Source organism: Geospiza fortis, unplaced genomic scaffold, assembly GCF_000277835.1.
Source record: "Geospiza fortis unplaced genomic scaffold, GeoFor_1.0 scaffold112, whole genome shotgun sequence".
Lineage (NCBI taxonomy): Eukaryota > Metazoa > Chordata > Aves > Passeriformes > Thraupidae > Geospiza > Geospiza fortis.
In genome coordinates this window covers 23,429,025-23,451,480 of record NW_005054298.1, presented here as the reverse complement: position 1 = coordinate 23,451,480, position 22,456 = coordinate 23,429,025, and the positions used below count along the sequence as shown (strand labels likewise).

The window sequence follows — 22,456 nt, the reverse complement described above, 5'->3', positions numbered from 1 at the left end:
TCCCTACACACATATACACAGGGGTGTTTTGCTTCGGTTTTGATTGTTTGTTTGTTTGGAGGGGATTGAGGTTTGGGGGTTTTGTTTGGGTTTTTGCTTTGGTTGCTTATTTTTTAATATCCTTCCAACGGCATTCAGATGTCAAAAGAAACTCAACTCCAGATATACTTAAAACACAAGTTGTCTTAGTCATCCAACTTGCTGAACACAGCAAGAAGTATTCATCTTAATAAAGACATTGAGTTTTTAAGCAGCATATTACCTGTAGTTACTGAATTTAAATAAATCATTTTAAGGTAATATATCCTGTAAGATTTTAAAACTAATAGATCTTAGACTCTCACACCTTATTTTTATTCACAGATTGAAAGGTGAAAATAAGTATTTCTTCTATTTCAATTCTCAGCCCATTTCTCAACTTCAAATGAAATACTTAATGAACTGTACTAGTTGAATAAACTGACACAAAGAAAATATTCTGTGCACCTGCAAAAGAGGCCATGCTGCCAAAAGCTGGTTTAGCACTTCAGCTAACATCAGTTACAGGTGCTTATGCAGTCACTTTTCCATGGTTCAATGATTTAATTTTCTTTAAAACTTTGGCAGCTAAACTGTACAGCTTGAATATCACTTTGGTAGCATTTTATCACAAGTAGAAGATTTGCAAAGCAGTTTTTTTGAGTATTTTAACTGTATTTTAAAGGATGATCACAAATTACAGCATTAGTACACATTTCTTCATAATTAAATATGACTGGTGTTTTACGTATCTAATTTAAATTAAGAACCTTTTCTGTTTTGATGTTTCCATAAAAAGAGATGTCTTACTCTTGCAGATACTATTTTCTATTCTGGTCATGGTAAATTAGTTTTAGTCTTCAATTTCTGAACCTGAAACTTTCTGTGAGGTTGCAAGGAATAAGAACATAAGAGGAGCTGTATTGGGTCTACCTCACCCAGTAGCCAGAATCTAACAGGGGTAGCAAAGACTCAGGGACAAAGCCCAAGAGTGTTGTATCCTACCGGGCTGCAAAAAACAATCTTTGAAATATGTCCAAACCTGTGTGGCATCTAGACAACCACATTTCAAGACACTGATGAGCCACGTCCTGTGAATTTGTCTAATCCTATTATAACTCATCAATCTTTGGTGTTTAAAATGAAATTTTATAGTTTAGTTGACTGCTTCAAAAGAAAATTAGCGTAGGGTTGTTTTGCTTTGCAATTTGTTGAACAATAGTTGTGTTTGATACTCAAGTTTTTACATGGTGAGGAAATTGAATAATAACTTTTTATTGATCTAATACCTTCAGGCCTTTAGCTGGAGTCCCAATTGTTTTAACTTGAACAATTTAAAACTATCCATCAGCCAGGCGTAGCAGGCTCATTTTCTACCTGAAATATACATTTTGCCATATTGCCTCAGAGCTAATATACCACAAGTACTGTACAGAATTACAGACATACTCTCCTCTGTCTTGCTCAGCACTAAAGGGTACTGACAAAGACTGAACTGCAGTTTTGAAGTATGATATCATACTTCAAAACCCTCAGCTGCACATACTTAGATAGGTGGGTTAGTCTTTTTCTTTTTAAAAGATAAAACCAGCTATGCATCATATTACAAAAAATACCAACAAAACCAGCAACATCACAAAATCCATAAAAACAAAATCTGAGTAAAAGCCCTGCCATCACACAGAGTGTGTCTAAAAGCACCGTTGACTTTTATAATGGAATTTATTCTATCATTTTAAGTCCCATTCATTACCTTCCCCAAAACCTTCCCCAAGGCAATAAAAGGCTGGAAATCAACATCCCAGCTAGAGAGCTACTGCACAGAAGTGTCTAACTTGTGATGGAAAAATATTTTTCTCTCTAGTTAACATATTTTCATGGAGATACCCCTCTTACTCCATAGTAAGGCATATTAAACCAAGTCCAAAGGGAATAGAGACAGGCAGAATAATTGATGAGGAACAATCTTTTGGGAAATCAGAGACAGAAGGGCTATTAAAAAGAGAAGAGATACTTTAGTAACAAACTATGCACATAAATTTATTACCTACCCTAGCACTAAATTCCTGCGCACAGTGAAAGGAAGGAAACACTGGCTTGTTTTGTAAACAAGCAGCTCAAAGACAGAAAAACACATGGAAATTGTATACACATCTTTACAGAAACCATTAATGTATTATTCTGCTGCAATACAAAGATAAAGCAAAACTCATTTCCATGAATCAAGGACAACTAAACAAGACCAAGCTTAAGTCATGAGGTCAAAATATACCAGACTTTCCCTCTGACTGAAATGAAAAGTTATCTTCAAACCTTTAGCTTGCCTGAGAACAGAAACAATTTGTTTTAGAAATGCAAGTAGACTTGAATTGATCATCACAATTCTTTTAAAGCAGATTACACTGGATGGCACAGAGGAGAAAAATCTATCAAGTACAGTGTCATCCTCACAATGCCTACGGCGAACAGCAGAGAACAATACTTGATATCATTACCAGGAGAGGAGCCATCCAGTGCACTGAAAGAGAACACAGCCATATTTCCTTAAGGAAATCAGCAGTATTCCCTCAATCCACAGAAAACAGCATGTTCTTCCATAATGCATTTCTTTTGAAATGTACCAATTTCAAAATCTCAGTTTTTCCAGGAGATCTTACAGGAGAGAATTGTGACTTGAGTATAGAACACTCCATGTACTGACAAACCTCAGAATGCTCAGCCAATAAACTGACGTTGCAAGATTAAGAAGAAAAGGATGGCTTTCATGCAAGAAAAAGTCTTTCCTACTTACTCTTGTATGCTATATATAAGGCATTAACATTTGGTTTATCAGATTAATAGTTTCACATTGTATGTTTTCACAAATTTTAAAAATACATAATAATGTGGTTTTCTCTGTATTTAAAAACACAGTCTGTATATCTGTAGTATCTCAACTCCAACTTGAAAGAGGACTAATCAAATAAATGTTGTTTAAAATGCCCCCAAGCCTAGTTACAATGCTTCCACTTCAAAGAGGATGAGAAAGAAAAGAAATTCCTTCCGAGCTCTGAAGTTACACAGAAATTGTCAACATCCGTACCCTGGAGGTAACAATTTAATCCCTGTCAGGCCTATCAGGGCAGAAACTTCCAAAAACTCAGGGAAGAAACCTTCCCTTCAATTCCCTTAGACTTCAAACTAAGACAGTGCCAATGAAAGCACCTCTGCTGACTGACTTAGCAACCCAAACACATAGGGCAAATCAAAGTGTTTTAAACAATCCCATGAAGCACAATTTAAACTAGAAAAACCCCAAAACCACAGGAATACATTAAGCTAATTGAGTATATTCTCTGTCTGAAGCACCTTCAAGGCAATTCCATAAGAGTACAAAGTAACCTTTCCCAAACGTCAAAAAGACACAGCCAGAACACCACCAACTGCATCAAAAATGGACAATGAAAACCTTCTAGGCTACTATTCTTATTATCCCACACTAACTAGCCCTTCTGTGGGTTGAAACATTCCTAGAAATCGCTGTCTTCAGGGGGAAAAATCATTCACAGAGAAGATACTACATTAAATGTCCAGAACTGAAAGAACTGACTGCCCAAAAGCACAAGTGCCTGCACGTAGCTTTAACTCCAACTACCGTTAGCATTTGTAAGCTTATTTTAGGAGAGAGACTGTAATCAGTCATTCCATTATTTTCACCTAAGTCTTCCACTTGCCTAGACTGATCAGATGTGCAGACATGCACCTATAAAAGGAGAAAATTTCAGGGATTTGCTATAAAACAAAGTCATGCAAATTTCGAAATACTGAAGTTAGACCTTTCAATGGCAAAATCAAGACACTGCCCTATTCAACAGTGAAAGCTTACAAAGGGGGAAGTTAACTCCTGTAGTTTACAAGAGTATTTTTTAACCTGCTATCAATAGCTGTTATAAGGAATTATTTCTTTATCTAATCTCAAATTTAAATGAAGTTACTAGTTTACACTAGTAAAGTTATCAATTGATTAAGAGCATAATTTTATTGTAATAACCAATGAAATAATTTAATTGTCTCTGCTTCCAGAGAGTACTCAGAAAACAGCTTCAGATTCTTCAAACCAATTCCCAAATAAAGGGAAAAAGAATAAATAAAGCAACAGACCAAAAAAAAAAAAATCATGGAGATGCCAACTTTAACCTTACATTCCCATACCTTAGTTTTCAAAATCAACAAGCATCTTTGAATGCTGCATGTCTTCTTCCGGACAAAATCCTGACTACTTAACACCAAGGAGATGAGCAAGACAAAAGCAACAACTAATTTTGTGTGTAGTCAACCATCATTTACCAAATGAAGGAAACAAAACACTGAGCCAGTCATGAGGGCATTTCCAGCTCAGAGTGACTTGTCCATAAAACGGATCCTCCATAAATAAATTAGTGCTCTCTCCTTCCTGCCCATATGGACTGAAAAGGAAAAAACAAATTGACATAATGAAAATAAGTCCCCCCTTCCTGTTCCACGACCCACCATGTGGAGAAAACCACTAGAAAACAGTAAACTACGAGGTAAAAAAGGGAAACAGGAGCACTACTGGCATGCTTACAGGTGCATGGAAAATTAAAAGACAGTTAACGAGGGCCATAATCTCTTTCCCTGGGATGTGTGTTACCTTATACTCACCATGGCCTGAAGTCATGCAGCTACAAAGTATTCAACACACTGTGATTGCACCGCTCATTGCGGGATTTTGTCTATACACAGTTTCATAATTCAGAAACATGGTACTAAAAAAAGACAGTGAAGAATTTGCAATGGTATTTGCGGTTAGAGATGTTGAAGTTTATCTCCAATACATTTTTCAAATGTACATCAGCTATTTCAGCATTTAGTTGCCTGTATCATTCTTTGAAATCTGTTGTCATGGCCACATTATTATTGCACTCTGGGAAATTCTACTCACAAGAAACAATAACAGAAGACAAGCTCTGCTGCCATCTTAGCAACTGTCTCAATGCTCTCATATCTGCAGAAATAACAAAATCAGTAGATCAACTTCTTCCCTGTTTCAAACCACTGCCTGAACACATGAAACAGTTGTGTGCTTCTCTAAATTCTGTCATATATATTAGCAGGTGGTTTATACCATTTGTATTGTAGCACGAAACATTTTCTTTACCCGAGTGCAGATTCTGTCAAATTGGGATTTTTGCTTTTTCACTATTGAAAGACACTGTCAGCAACAGCACCTGATAATCCAGTGATGTGTGATAGGGAGGGAGGCACTTAAATCTGTTTGCACCTCACCTCGTGTTATGGAGGCAGAAGATGCCATGTCCATGAACACGTGAAGTCTTCCTGCATTTTTCTTAAATTAAATATAAGAACCCACAATTACACTTGTTTGGGAACAAAGTTAGCTTTAAAAGTAGAGCAGTGTTTATTTCAGGGAAAAGAAAACAAATAGCTGAATAATTTCCTGAACTGTTTTAAGGAAATACATACTAAGAAAGTGTTTTGATATCAAGTAAAGTAAACTTACTTTTTTGCTCTAAATTTTTGCCAATATGGAAAATATAAGGTTTTTTTAGCTCGTGAGTCAAATATAAGATTGAAAGTAAGCCAGAACAAAAACAGAGTTACACATGATAAAAGGAAAAATAAAGGGTAACCAACTACATAATAGAAAATCTATGATTTCAGACAGTCAAGCTGATCGCTATTCTAGAATAACAAATAAAAAACACCCTCAAAGAAGTAACCATACAATAAAAATATCAAAGAGTAAAATTATTGCCATCTCTATCTAAACAAGAAGGGCTTTAAGATTTGGTATAACACACAGTTAACCTAACTAGGTCACATATACAGTTTATAAAAGACAGAAATGTTTTAAGGCAGTATCACATGTCTGTTCTAATCCAGTGGCAATTCTCTCATATCTGACAATAGCAGTGTTTAGTTTCACGAGCTTATTAAGCACCAAGCACTAAGTATTACACAAGCAGATCATTAGCCAGGCATTGTTTCTACATAAAATCATGGATCTGATTTAATAAAATATAAAATAACCAACAGAAATTAACAGGTAAAATTGTTCCACAATCTGAGAATTCACATAACAACACATTTCCCTCCTAAAAGCATTCTGGAAAAATACTCGGAAAGGTAAGTACATGACAGTTCTTGAAGCACAGCTCAACCATGGAAACCAGCACTTTTTTCCTACATATATATTCAATCACATCCTTGCTCCCAAAATAAGAATAGGTTTATAAATTAATATTATTTATTTCTGATAGCAAGTGGGAGTCAATTCAATAATCAGACAGGAAGCCAGACTACTGTGGTTCATGCATCAATGATATTGATGCAACCAAATTGTCCTTCTATTTCTTCATTTACTTTTCAATTTGCCTCTAATGGAAATAGTCACATAATTTAAGGACCAGGCACTTGTACACAAAAGACAAAGGCAAAAATTATGTCCAAAGAATTATAAACCATGAAGTAAAATCCAGAAGAGAAAACAACTACATTTCAGAGTACAAACTAAGTTACGGGACTAACAGGTAGAAAATCTTTCACTTACCCTGTAAAATAAACCAATCTGAAACAGAACTGAGGAGACAAACCCACCACACTTATGATCTCTTCTTTTAAGAAGCAAGAACCATTTTAACTTCAAATATATGTTAGCATTGCACTGAAAACAAAAATAGAACCCTGACTGCTCTTTCCACATTATATTACACCTCCTTTATGCTCTCCAGTAGGATTTCATAACCACTAGCAAATTAACTATGTGGTAGCTTACTGAAGAGCTCAAGAGATTGAGCATTTAACTGCTTTACATGAAATTGTGTGAAGCCGAAGTACTCCTCTCTCCAAACCTCAGCTTCTGTAACAACAGTATTCAAGACTAAACGTTTTTTTTTTTAAGTAGTCCTCAGAGGTACTTAGAAAACAATCTCTACTTTCTGAAACACGCTAAAATGTGGAAACAGCACAATTTAAAAATATGCAAAAAATTAAGTGGCAAAACTTTTAACCACTGAACCTTAAGCTACAAGCTATTCCATATCTCATGCTTACCAAACACAGACAAATACATGCAAGTTATGTGAATAAGTCTTGTCTCAAGACATGAGTTATGAGAAATTCCTGGGTGTCATTAAATATGGAAAAATATTTTTCTGTTTTAGAATATGGAAAAAACCAGATACGATCCATTAACACAAATTTTACTCTAAAAATTCTCATGCAGCTTGAATTTTAGAATTTTCTACAGTAGGCACAAAAATGAGCACAGACTTCTGTTAGAAGGTAAGTTACACAGCTTCATCCAGTGAACTTTAGCTGAAATTTTATTTTAGCTCACTGCTTTTTTTAATTAGCCTTTTCCTTTAAAAATGTAATTAAAATAGACAAGTGAACATTCCATTTCTCAAGTAGTAATCAGACTACTCCATGAGAGTAGCACAACCAGAGACAGAACTACCATTTCCCCAGCTGTTTACACTCAGATTTTATTGCACAGCATTTGGAGACTGCCAGCAGCGCTCAGGAACACGGGCTGAGCTGGGCAATGGGCACTGGTGGGATGCAGAGCAGGCTCTCCTGAGCATCATTAATTTGCTTTACAGGCAGACAGTCACAGCTTTCACCTTCAATCTAGTTTTGAAAACTTTGGTTTTGAAAGTACTTAGGCGACAGCTCAGCCTACTCTCAATCCAAGAAACTTTTTCAAACTGCTTTGTGTGGAACATACAAGACTCCAGCTGTTTACAACTGGAAGCCAGTCTGAACTCCTGGCCATCCAGGCACACTTGAACAACACAGGGCACCTGAGTTGCAGCAGTTCATGCAGTACACTCTGATGTAAGAGGGAATTAGGCAGCAGCCTTTCCTAATCACAGTCTGCTCACTTGAAAGTCAGAAAGGCAAGTGGGCCCAGCTATGCAACTTCTTCAAAGGCAAAGAGCGGTGCTGTTTGCAACCAGCATAACCCTCTTCCCACCTCCCACACCCAAAATAGGGCACTAGTTCAGCTAACTGGTAAAAGTACTTGCATATAGCAGTTTTACACTCATTGAACCCAGGGTTCCTCAAAAAAAACCCTGTTTGTTTTTTTTTTAATGACTGTGGTATTTGAAAATACTTAGCAAAGGTTGTGCTCTTTCAGAGTAGTATGATAGATTGTCAGCAACTCCTAGCCCAGCACAGGACATCCCCAGGAGTGCTAAGGAGAGTTGTCCAAATGCTTCTTGAACTCAGTCAGGCTTGGTGCTGGGGAATGTGTTCAAGTTCCCAATCACCCTCTGGGAGACGAACCTTTTTCTAATATCCAACTTAAACCTCTCCTGACTCAGCTTCATGTCATTTCCTTGGGTCCTGTCACTGATCACCAGACAGATCAGTGCCTGGCCCTCCATGTCCCCTCACAAGAAAGCTTTAGACCACAATGAGGTGTCCCTCAGCCTCCCCTTTTCCAGGCTGAACAGGCCAAGTAACCTCAGACATTCCCCATGTGGCTTCCCCTCAATGCCCCTCATTGAACTGCAAGGCAAACAATGGGATGCTAAAAAAAATCTTAAAATATATAAAATCAGATTAGAGACATACAGAGAAAAAGAAAAAGGAAAGAAAAAAACCATACAAGATATACATACCCAGTTTTAGGGCAGAAGGAGTCACTTCAATCTCACCAATGGGCTGAAAGGCAGCCAGCTGAGTTGCTACCTCCGTCTCAAAGGAGTCTGGGCTGTTTCTGTCTGTCAAATTCCCATTGGTGCCATCAATCTTACGGGGAGCTTCTTGTTCATCATAAATGGCAATCAGCTATCAAAACAAAAGATAATGTAGTTTATATAAAGTATTTTCAAACTTCACTCTTTAAAAAAAAAAACCAAAAGCTTATACTTTCTTTAAAGTACAAAATTAATGATCTTATTTCAGAACAGCTAACAACAAACACACAGATTCCAGAAAGCACAGGCATTTGTGCTTAGATACATTGACTTCAATATGACTTAAGTATATGCTTCAGCACTGCCCTGTGCTGACACACATTTCTCAGAGTTAGCCTGCTACCATTAGTGTGCATTTTACATTATTTCAAAACACTTAGAGATGAACATGTTTAAAAACACAGAATAGCATTTAATTCTTGGGGGTAGAGGGTGTTATTAAGTCTAAAAAATTTTAGTGCTACTGACTGACATGCTGCACAAAGGTAACACAACCACAGAAGCTGCACTGTGCGAGCAGATGCACGTTTTATTTGTTAGAACATAATAACTACATTCCAAGGACAAGATCCGTCCAGCACAATGACAAAGCATGAGGGCTCCGTAGCCGTCCAACCTGTGTCTCTGTAAGGATGAAAGTTTCATGGTCCAGCACAGCACACTCACACACATACACCCAGCACTTCTCTACCCACCACGTATCTGCCCCTTCCTCCCATCCTGCCCTGCAAGCTTGGACCAGGTACAAGTTTCTGAGAGCTGTCACTCAGTCACTGGCTCCTACACCACTCCAGGCACATGGGAAGGCTCCAAAGTCTGCTGTCCAAGGTCACACCAGGGTAGCCATGAAAATGATAAAAAAATACCAGAATAATAATTTTTGGCATCTGTTAACCTAGTCTTTAACAAAGATTATCTTTCTGGCCTCTATTAATATAAAATGATCAGACTGTGGTCATGCAACCTCATCAAGAAGTGACTCAAAAACATGTAGTTAGGTGTAAATTGTATTAAAGTTCCAGGAAAATAGTTAAGCATGTTATAGCTCTGGGAAAACAAACCAAAATACAATTAAAACTAAATAGAAGATATGATGTTCTCGACTCTGGGATGCTTTGCACTCCAGAGTCCTCTCCAAAAGCAGAAGAGGTAAGAGTAACAGTTCAAGTGTTTTCCCTACCCCATCACCTGACATGACATAGTTCTTGTGCCATTTAAATGGCAAACACTTTGCCTAAGGTGCTCATTTATTTTACCTTTTCTGCACTCCTTCAGATTCTTCTATTGTTTTCCCAGCTCATCATGAAAAATACCACAACACACACAACTGGTTAGGCAACATCAATATATACACAGAAACAACTTTAAAGGATTGACTTACTACTTTTTATCTCCCTCTGTGTTATTTTAAGGTATACATATGCCCTGTCTTATGAATATATTAGTACATCAAATCTCCTCTGACACTTCCAGGAAGTGTCAACAATTATATCCTATGAAAAACAGTATACTGAAACAAACGTTTAAACAAACTCATTTGCCCAAGGGAAGAAACAAATGTATGAAGGAAAAGGAAAGAAAAATCCTGAAGTGCTTCTAAAAGGAAGAAACTGACATTTTCAGGTCTTCCACCCATTTATAATTTGGTTGCTAGAAATGTGTCAGCTCATATTTACCAAGACACATTTCAGAGACACACAAAACCCCTTAAATAATTCGGTAGAAAACTTGCTCTCTTTTTCCATGTGGAGCCTGTTTCCTTTCCATGGCCATACAACTGAACTTTTACAACACACAATTTGCTTTTTACTTGTCCAAAGCATATAGAAGATTCACTCTAGTAACAAGGACAACTCTGTAGTTTATTTCTGCACAACATGTAAAGTACCCAAGTGTTCACACTGCATTAGTTATGTCCCAGAATTACATATAGCCAAAAAGGCTGACTGGGATCCAGATACGAACAGATCACAGCAATTTTCTCCAGAACCAAGAAGAAACAAATCAAAATCCCCATCTCATTGTATCTTTCATTTGTTTCTAAAATGACTATTCATGTTCCTGCTATTATGGCAGCTCATTCTGATTCAGTAAGTTCCATCAACACTGTACACCAAACGGTTTGTTTTCTCAGTCTCACTTTTGCAGTGGAAATTTAATTTCTGCAAAAGAGGCTGTTACTAATGAAGAGAAAATTGGAGATTGTGTAGGACTGTGGCACTGAAAGCACTTTAGGTAATAGCAGGATACAAAGTTCATCTGAGCATCCACAATGTAGAATGGACTAAATGGAACTCGGTTGTGATTTGATGGAAATTGAATTTCTCAACCAGACCAAGCTGAGTTTCCCCTTGGTTTCACACCATAGAAATCATATTAAATGTTATGTTACTTTGGAATATTCTATGCTTACTGCCCCAGGATACTGCAGAGGTGAAACATAGGAATTGGTTAAAAAAAAATTAGACAAAGTCATGGAAAACCAGGAAGAACAGTTAAACAGATAGGTACAAGCATTACCTCAGTCTTAGAAACCTCCAAAAGATGTAGTAGTATAAACCAGAAGGGCAAACCAGGAAAAACTGATGCTATAATCACTCTACTTCTATGTGCTTTCTGCAAGTATTTTCCACTGGTCACAGGTAGAGATCAGGGCAGCAGCCACGTGCTGTTGCATACTGTGGTTTCTAAGCACCACACCTTTCCTCAGTCCTCTAAAGTTCAAATGAATCTTGTGCAGAAATAATAATATAAAATTATTTTAACAGGCAAGTCAGGTCTCAGACTCCTGACACTGTGAGATATGACAGACACCTTACCCACCTGCCACCCCCGAGAGGCAAACTGCCACAGCACGGCCATTTCCCTGCACTCCCAGCAAGACTGCTCCTGCTCCTCACCACGGTCCCCCCCGTCACTTCCCCAGGGTGAGTGACCATGTCCCCAGGGCTCCTTTGGAAGGGCCCCTCAGTGCAGGGACTCGGGTGGCTGGGCACTGTCCCATGGGCTGAGGGAGTCCTGCAGTCAAAGGACCTGCACAGGGCCAAGGGCATCAGTGGTGCCCACCCCACCTGCGGAGGACCAGGTCAAAGTTTTGATTGCAATGACAATATCCTCATGTCACTGAGGGTCCCTAAAGCACCTGCCCTAGCACTGGGTGACACTGCCCAAGAGCTGAGGTCACAAGTCAAACACCTTCCTCAGCACCTGCTCAGGAATGAGCCAGGTGCAGGCAGGTTGAGGGACAGAAATCACAGTGCCCAAGTGCGGGTAAATCCCCCGGATCTTCGCCTTATACAGAAGGATCACAAACACGTGACTTGATGCTTCTGTCAGCTCTGCCCCTTGATGGACCTGCCACTCCGCCACTCTTGTTCACGAGACAAGAAGGTTCAGCACATGGAGACACGCTGGCTCCTCTCCTCCCAACTCTGCAGCAGAGGCACGAGAAGAGATGACAACACTACACCCCTTCCCAATTGTACCCACACCAGCACTCTATTTCCACACTCTGAGCCTGAGCAGATGGGGCACAGCTGCAAGCCAACACATGCAATACAGCCTGGCAAACAGCTGGAAGAAGATTCCACCTGAGCCAGACCGCACAGGCCCAACATCTGCCTGAAAACAGGAAGCCTCTGACTGCTGACATTCTGTAAGTGACTTCTGAGAGAAACCCAGAGTTCCTTAGTCTACACCCAGGCACTATTTTGACAGATTAAAAAAAAAAAAAAATAAAACCTGTTTCTTTACAGTATGGAACACACCAGTAATTAAGTAACACAATCTAAAATCCCACTTTTTACAGAATTTGGAAAGGACATGCTACAGTACTGCCTCTGGAGATAGCAAAGATGTGATGCCTTTCCTCTCCAGTGAAATAAACTTTGTTTTCTAAAATGTTCATTTGGGAGAGAACTCCTCAGGACCACAGTTGCAGCAGAATCTTATCAGTAGCAATTCTAACACAAATACACTGCTAATCAATCAAAGTATTATAAATATCTGCTTCAGCCTTGAAGGGAATTAATACAATTAAGGTTATGTAAATTAACAACTCAAAAATAATTCTCATAATTGACTTCTCATTTCCAGTACGGAAAATTCTTTAATTGGAACAGACTGCCAAAATCTTCTGATTGAAAAGAATTCCAGGATGCATTAAGAAATCCCCACAAACATATCAATAAAACAACACTACTGCTGGCAACACTAGTTTATTCTTTACCAGTTCAATATTTTCAAATACTGAGAATTCAGAAGGTCAGCTGATTGGGGTTTTCTTAACACATCAAAATATTCCTGTAGACATTTGTAAATTGAGCAATTTGTACAATTTTTTACACTTGCTGTAGTCAGGCATCTCTTTTTTAAAGGTTATTTAAGGAATATGAATATTTATTGTGAAAGACATGTATTTCTGTATAGGTGAAATGGTTCTACAACCATTATTATTGTTATTGCAATATCTATTAATATCCTACCAGTTACATAGAAAATCAATAAACTACCAAACTTTAGTACTTATCCATCATTTTTGGTTACTGAACTCTCTCTACCAATACTGACATAGTCACAACACAAGGCAGCAATAATGAACACCTCCATTTTATTAGCTTTTTTTGTTATATCTTATTACAAGGCACAATGATACAGCCAAATTTTAACTTTGTATGATGCCCTATGGTGCAGCTCTTCCAATACTGTACTGACTACCAATACTGTTTCAATTGCAAAGCTTGCAGAAAAGTAAAACAAGATTACGTACAAATTACGTGACTCCATTCCCCAACACACTCATTGGATTAAGATCCAGCAAAGGCACACTGCAGCCATGCCTCCCTGGGTGTGGGGAGGGACACCCCACCCACAAGAGGCATCAAAACTCCTTCCAAATTAATACTGCAACAGTTTTGTTTCAGTCCTCACTAATTAAACTTAATTAAACATAACTTCATGGAGTTTCAGAACTCTAAAGAAAAACATCCTCACCTTTGAACAAATAGCAGCGATTTAAGGCACTTGTTTGTTAAGTCAGAAACAGCTGACTTTACACTGCCCTACACACCATTTTAAATAAAAGGTTTCATAATTATTTCTCTTCAAACTACACTTTTGATGACTAGATTATTGTTAATAAGGTTAAAACCTGTATATTTTACTAGCTTTTCTGTACAGAATTAGAAAATAGACACCACTACTTCCCTTCTGACCCTACACCAGGCATTTACATCAAGTACTAAGGAAGAAATGGCAAAATACAAGCTTGTTTGCAATTAAATTCATCAGCTTTCAATTACTGTCAGGATAAAATCACTAAGAGAAGTTCTCCATCATAGGCTAGCATTGGTACATGATTGAAAAGATACAATTTTCAACAGCTGAAATTACATATTCAAAAACACAAAATGCAATTAAATGCTCAGCTTCTATTAAATTTTTCATTCGAGTTGGATGGAAGTTTTTCCTCCAAATTTCTTTCTTCCACATTCACTTTATCTAGATTCTTCTCTCACTTAGGGACAACCAGCAGCAGTAAAATTGTGGATTTATTCCAGACATGTTTGTTTCCTGTTCAGGTACTCTGTCCATGATTTTAAGTACCCACATAGGAAAAAAAGACTTCTTTTAACCATATCTTTGCTTCTGATGGCCAGTGCTCCTGTGAGAATGGTTCTCAGTTGCTCATAAAATAATGTGGCTAAAACATGCTCCCTTTTTGAGGCTCATTAGCAAAAGACTTTTCATAGAAAGCACTGAATTTTAACAAAGAGCTGTCAGGAGTGAATGTAAAGCTCAGTGACTATTTCATTGAGCTTCATGGCATAAGGAGAAGTGATGGCTTAAGCTACAGCACAAACTGATGTTTGCCACAGGACTGACCACATTACACTGTTCTCTGGTCTCAGTTTGGGATCTCTAGGACTAATCTTGCATTTGTACCTGCAAAGGTAACAAAGAGTTACAAAGATACACAGGGTCCCTGTATGTGACACACTGATACCAGAACACAGCAATGTTCAAAATAACATTTAAAAATAATTTTAAAAATCAGAACTTCAATGAGCTATACTTTTAACTTATGCCCACGAGGGGACAAGAAGACTTTACATTGAGACAAGAACACTGAGAGCAAAGTGTACCATATGTTGGACCAAAAAAAGAAAAAAGTATTCACAAAGACACTGTGAAAGTTTCCTCACTCCACAAACCAATTAATGTAAAATCAGATTTTATATATTACTTATGAAAGAATCCTGTTCAAATGGTTAAAAGATGAAAGCCTGGTAACAGTGTAACATAGAACTAAGGTAATTAGGGTACCTCAAAATGGATGAAAGCATTATTTAATTTTTCAATTTAAAACTTTCCTGGAGCTCTACAACCTTTCTTCAATACTCTTTCAAGGTATTCTTGTGGTGTGTACTGATGAGTGTTTCAAATTATATTCTTGCATAATAGTATGCCTTGGAATTCCTTAAACTTAAAGGCTGTCAAGGAAAAATACCAATATACACACCATATGGCAAGCCTTCCTTCACACCTACAGATGAAAACAAATTACAGATACATTACATAAAAGCTACGGTGATTAGCTCATCTTGTTTACCTACATGCCAAAAAAAAAGTACACCAAAGTGTCTTCCCAAAGACCACCTGACACTTTTCCTATCCTTGTTATTCAGAGTTTTTTGGTACTGGCCAAAAGCAACCAAGACCAGAATCCTACTACACACATACAGACACTGGTAGCCACTGCTCTGAAAAGTTTCCAAGAATACAAAAATGTTAAATAGGAAGAGAAGCAGCATGCCTTGCAGCTGCCAGGGCCCGCTCAAGACCCTGCTACTTCAGGAAGAAGGGATAGGAGTTTTTGAAAGGTCATTAAAAAAAAGCATTGCCTGATTGATAAGCCCTTCTATAATTCTTCTTCCTGTCCAACCTATTCCTTCGTGGGCACATGTGACTGTACTTCAAACAATGCAGCTGATTGGGTACTTAACGTTGATATTTGTGGCAAAGTTTGATGAGCCCTTCAAGCATGACTGAGATGTAATTTTTTAAGCCACTTAGTAACTACTTGAGAGCTGTTATGGAGATCCATAGTACAATACAGACATTCCTTGAGGGTTGACTTCGGGTAGTTTCCCTGGCAGATATAAATGCTAGTGCGAAAATGTCAAGGATTTATAATTATGATAGCGGATGCATAAAACACATAAAACAAGCCTTATTAGGGTTGATTGAAGTAAATATACCAAAGGACATTTCTCCTTTCTTCTGTAAAAGATTCATGTTCAATGCTATTTGTAGCCTGTCACACTCATTACGCTTTCATGTGAAATAGCTTCTGAGTTTTGCTAGATAACAAATGCCCTTTGCTTTTATTCTTCCTCTATCCAAGTGAAAAAAACAAATTGAGGAAGGACTGTGGAATGCAAGACTGATTATTTCCTTTCTGCTTAACTTGAAACTGAGTACTTTCACCTATATGGACTTTACAGAAGATGAGCTAATTTTGGAGAGTCCATTTCAAATGGCACTACAAAAATGTAGGTAATTAATACCAAAGACTGCATTATTTACTAGAACCATACTTGTCAAATGCACTTATTGGAATCAGTCATTGAAAAGGAAAAATTTACTGTGCCATGAAACAAGCGTATACTTAAAAATGAAAGTGACATCTTAGTTACTACATTGTGAGTAAGCAGCAATGAATGTTCACTCTCATAATAAGAATTATAGCAACTTCATAATATGAATTTTACCTTAGAATAATACTTCAATGCTAAATTAACTGCTTAGTTACACAGCAACACAAACTCCACTTGACAGAACAAGCATCTTTATTGAGAGAGAACCCACAGCAACTCTGGATACTCCAAGCCTCACACGGTCATATTGAGGCAGGGGGTGGAAAGCCAAATGAGGAAAGCTCAAGCTGCTCCCAGCTCCTACTGTGGCACAGACATTCCCACTCCTACTTTTAGCAGGCACCTTGCCTGGCATTCAGAAGAATTCTCACCAACCTCTTCCCACACCTTTCTACATGCTTTTCAAATCCTGAGCTGGCTTCAAATGACCTTTGGATTATATAGGCATGTGAAAATCTTCAGAAATTTAAACCAAAGTCAACTGTGGTGAAGAGGCATTATACCACTTCAACTAAGACCAGAGGGCATAACTGAAATTTTTGGGAATTTGCACAGCTCTCCACACTCTAGGCAATAATTTATGATGTTAAACAACAATTTGTATTGAGCACTTCTACTTTCTTGTATTTTCTAGATTACAATTTAATGAGGGCCCACAGTACAATTTAGGTTGGAAGGGATCTCTGGAAGTCACTGGTCCACTCTCACTCAAAGTAGGGCCATACTGGCACCAATTTTTGTGCATCTGCAAGGATGAATATTTCACAAGTCTTTGGGCATCTGTTTCAGTGCTTGACCACCCTTGTAGTGCAAAAAAGGTCTCTAATATCTTAACAGAATCTCCCTCATGACCATTTAATGTCCATTACCTCTTCTTTTCTCACTGTGGACTTTCAAGAAGGTAGGATGTAGTCTCCTCTACACTCTCTCATCCTATGAAGTTCACTTACCCTTTCTCCCCAAGTCTCATGTTCAATCCCTGATCTTTCTGGTGATCCTGCTGAGCTGGTTTCAAAAATGTTAGTGTCTTCTTGCACCAAAGGAGACCAAAACTAAATATAACAGTCCAGCTGTGGCCTCACAAGTGCCAAACAGATGGAATTGCTTCCCTTGGCTACTGTGTGTATTTAGCTTTCTTAGATGCAAACCTGAGACAAACCTAGAACAAATTCTACCAAATTCACTTTGTTATTTTCTCTCTTGTTGACTTGACAATATGCATAATGTGCAAAAATACATTTTTGATACAGCCCCAGTGACTCAATGACAGCACACGAATTAGCTGTTTGTTTGGTTTAAACAGCTTTGATCTTTTCAGAGGACATTACAGGATAGGGCAATGGAACTTCAAAAGTAGAAAAAAAAAGCAGTACAAAAATGCTTGAATTGTAAAACCCATCAGAAAGTGTAAAACCATCTGTACAGCATAGCACACACAACAACTTCCATTAGTACAGACAGGCTTGATAAATCTTGGGATGTTGCCACACGTCATGCAGTTCTCACACTGTGTTTCTGTCTGTGCAGAAAAACATTTCAGTATTTACAACTGCCAAGAGTCCTATTCCTACTGATGCCTTGCTTAGTGAGACTGCATTATTTGCCCTGTCTCTGACAGTTTATATGTCAGGCTCTAGAAAGGCAAAAGTAAGCTTACAAAACTGGTTGTCACCTTGATGAGGAAAGGTCTGTCCCTAATGATAAACTAATGCTATCAGTCTCTTCTAGTTTGTTATTAATTCTGTCAATACACAGTATTCCTAGACACTTTCTAGTGCATTATAACAAAGTATGCACAGCCCTTTGAAAAAAACTAGAAAATACTTTTTGCCTTTCACATAGTGACCTCATTTGCAGAAGTAGCATGACCCCATATGCTTCAGCAGTAGAAGTCAGCTGACCTTCACCTCTAGCAATCATGTCTCTAAAGACAGCTCCTAAACATCACGATGCTCTTATGCATAAAATTTGAGACAGAGGAACATGAGGGGAGGGGAGAGACGTTCAAAAGAAATGCAATGGAAGTATCACAAATTCCTCAGAATGTATGTAGTAACTAGCTAGCTCACATGAATTGTTTCTTCTCCACACTCATTAATAGAAGACTACAAAGTCAATCATTGTCACTCACAGAAGAATTGTGTTCTCTTTTCTTTTTTAAAGATGAACCAGTTTATGAAGACTACAGAAACTGAAAAAGAAACCTACAAAGTTATGCAGTCTCAGAAGATCAATAACAGGCAAAATTGTGAAATATTTAGGAACTTTAGAAGCAGCGCAATGGTTCCAAATACAAATACATATTCCCAAATGAATCACCAGAACAGAAGGGCTAGAAAAAAATTATTTTGGCTTGACACTGTAATGCACCATTACTGTGAAAACAATGAAACTAAAAGTAACATTTCTAGAGATAGTCACATCCCTGGCAATAACAAAAAACTCTTCAATAAGAATTACTCATTTCAGCAATCAGTTCGTAACAGACATCCTACTGCTGCCTTGCTCATTATACTCTTTAAAAAATTATCTACATATTATAAATTTCAGTCATTTCTTTACCCTAACATTAGCTGCCCACAGCATAATTGCATAGATAAGTTTCTTAATTTCTCAGTAAACAATTTACATGTTGACACCATATCCAAGATCCACAGTAAAATTAAACATATTTTTAAGTTTTTCTGAGCATTAAAATTTAGAATTCAACTGAGCAAAATGGTATTTGCAAAGTTAGTAGCAGCTATGTACATGCATATGTCTGTTATGCACACCTTGGACATGAATGTGTTTGCAAGCACACAAGACATCATGTAAATATCCTTCTACTACCCATGGAGTGATCCTTGTTATTCACATATGAACAAATCCCATTAAAACAGAATGCACAAAAAAAATAACAATCAAAAAATTACAATAGCAGCAATGTCCTTGTCCTTCCACAACAGGATAGGATCCAAAAAGTAAAACCAAGCATATTTTCTGTAAGTGATATTGTAATTGCTCATTTGGTGGATTTTGACACAAACCTCACTTTTAAGGCTGAATTTCAATACCCTATTAAGTACACTGTTGAACATTTATGTGATGCAAAGTTTTGTGTAACATTTAGCTACAAAAATGTGGACTGCAAGTCTAACCTCTGAGCAATGATTAAAATTATCTTAACATTTCTTAAGGAGACTATTTTCTGCAATGAAAGACCTTGAAAGAAAAGGGAACTTTTTTGTTATACTGAATACACTGCAATATACTGAGTATTGTACCCTACTACCCTAATTAAAGTAAAAAATTTTAGTAGATAATAAAAAACAGTGAAGAATACATTTAGCCAAGAAGTAGAATTCAATTAACAGAGTCCTATCACTCTGAATTACTGGTTTAATGTGATACAAAGCTTTTTTTTGGGGAAAAAATAATCTTCATGCTTAGGGCATAGTTTAATTTTGATTACAGTAGTTTGAATATTCTGCAAAACAGTGATATGTCTTGGGAATTAATGATTTCAGACCATTCAGATCATTACTCAGAAATTTCAAACATGATTTTTCAGAGAGAAGCTTGTTCATTCATTTTCCACTCCTCATTACAAATGATTAAATTATGTTCATAAAGCAAGGCACTTTTATATAAAAACCCTCAAAGTGAATGATATACCAGGCTTCACTTTCAAAAGCAAGCTAAACTACTCAATAAACAACACAACGGGAAAGGCGTAAAATACCTTCAACTAATAGAAAATTCTCTTGAAATTTTTCAGTTGGCCTAAATCTTCCAAAATCTTGAATACCACAGAGTCATCAAAACTGAAGTCAAACAACCAGCTCAGTATTTTAAGCACCTCCAGAAAAGTGATCATGGCTATTTCCTAACCTATCCATGCTGAGGTCTCATCAGACCTTGTAACAAAGAATTCATGTTTTTACAGGTTTACTGCTACTACGTGAAAGGATACCCAGGAGAAACACATTTGCCTTCCTTACTGCCACATCACCTTGTTACCAATCATTATTCAAAAGGTCTGAAATACATGAACGTTTAAGTTAGAAAAAGCTAAAAATATTGATTCCGTTCTTTGTCAACTTTCATGGAAGATATTTTAACACTTTTCTTCCAGTGTGGGAAACAAAACCAATACCATATTATGAGAATGACATTGCTGCTCCTCTGACTCAGTTCTTGCATACTGATGGCTTTCTGTTCTGCTGTGGCAATGCCACACTGAGCATTCAGTCCCCTCCAGGTAAGCCTCACCTTCATAATGTTAGCATGCTGTTCTTTGAGGCTTCTGAGGCTTTAGAAAACCCAAGGGGGAAAAAATCCACACAGAAAAGTTCCAGACAAGTTAACAAATTTATTAATTCTGCCTTGAATCCTTATCCTCTAGTCAAATTATTTTCTGTCCAAGAGACTAAAAGAGTTTTTTCACAGTTAGCTGAAATCAAGTCTCAGGGGTTTCTATCCAATATAAGTTAAACAGCTTTTTATTAGTAATTTACCCACACACGCTGCAGAACTCGACACTGGTCTTCACACAGTCCCCGAAAGTACCTTTACGTCTGATTTAAAGATCTATGTGCCTGTAAAAAAGAAACCAATCCAAAAATCATACCTATAAACGTGCAAAAAAAGGCCAAACCAAAACATGATACACTCCATTAGTAATGAATGGGAGCCATGGCTGGCAAACCCCAGGATGTCCACTATTCAACACAAATTGGAGAGAGATGTTTAAGAGAAAAAAATGGCACTCCTTTTACTCCCAGGTTGTAATTTGATCTGAAGTTAAATCAGGGTACCACACAGGCCGATGCTGCAGCCTGGTGCCCAAAGGCCAGGCTCAGTTTTGCTGTTCTCAGTGGGAGCTCCATGGTCTAACGCTGACATCACACCAGAATGGCATTTCTGACAGCCTGCCTCAGAAGGTCAATGCTCAGGAGAAATGCATTCCCCATGTATCCCTTGCATGGAGACTCAGATTTCAGAAAAGCTGAGAAACAGAAAACAACAGAAACTCATCTACTCATCAAAGACATTACATGATAAAGAAAAATCTGCTGAATAACTACTACATGGGATATATCAAAACAGAACTGAACACTGTGCACAGATAAAAGACTTTTTTTGTCTACATTTTAACTTGGAATTAATTTTAAGTAAGTTTGGCTAACACAAGTGGAACACAAAGACATTATAAAAAATGTGACAAGGGCTACATACTCTAAACAGAAGTTCTGACCATATTTGTGATAAGAATTTTTTTTGCTCTTTGCATTTTCCTATACATGGTGCTTAGGTTACATGGGAATAGCACAGTTTGGAATCAAAATGAAGCTGCAGAGTTGTGCTTCCAAGTCTGCTGGATCCTCCCTCTATCAGCAGCCTACTAATGACTCCTTAGTATTTGGCCACTTGGCCTTCAGAGCTTCAGTACAGGGAAGAAGCAAGAAGGGCAGCTCCATCCTCTACCCTGGGCTCCAGTCCAAAGCCATCACAGTATTTACAAGGATGCTTCATTTTGCCTCCTCTCTCATTCCATCCTTTCAGACTCTATCAGGAAACTCTACAGCTTCTCTTGACTCATCTGAGGCATCGGTCTTTGGACATGTCACCCCATTCCACCATTATTTCAACTATATACTAATAATTTCCAATCTACACTTCAACCACAGCTTGGCAGAATGAGACAGGTAGGCTGCTGCATCATCTGTAAGGTAATGCAAATTAGACCAAAAAAATAGGAGGATTCCACAGTCAATTCCTACCCTCCAAAGACCTGCCCACAAGAAGCATGTTCCTGTGCAACAGTTGAAGGAAACTCACAAGAAGGGAAAGCACAGAGGAAGCCTCATGGAACTAGAGCTTTCTGAAGAGATAAAATTATGAGCTCCCAAGAGCAGTAGATGAGAATTCTTGGCAAAGTGTATATTCTAATTTCAGTTTATCTAAGCAATTCAACTCAAGAAGCAGCACGTTCAATCTGAAAAATCATCTGATCGCTACAAAGCAGGGAAATTTACTAGTCTTACTTTTTTACAGTCTCCAAAAAAC

The 22,456-nt window shown here is 37.7% G+C and overlaps 1 protein-coding gene across 1 annotated transcript in view; it reads right to left on the bottom strand.

Annotated features, from left to right (window-relative positions):
- Positions 1–22,456, bottom strand: part of PARD3B (par-3 family cell polarity regulator beta) — a 372,170-nt gene that overhangs the window by 267,539 nt on the left and 82,175 nt on the right. The window contains exon 5 of the mRNA XM_014306667.2: positions 8,670–8,838. Within this exon, the coding sequence (XP_014162142.1) occupies positions 8,670–8,838 (169 nt within the window). The remainder of the gene's footprint in view (positions 1–8,669; positions 8,839–22,456) is intronic.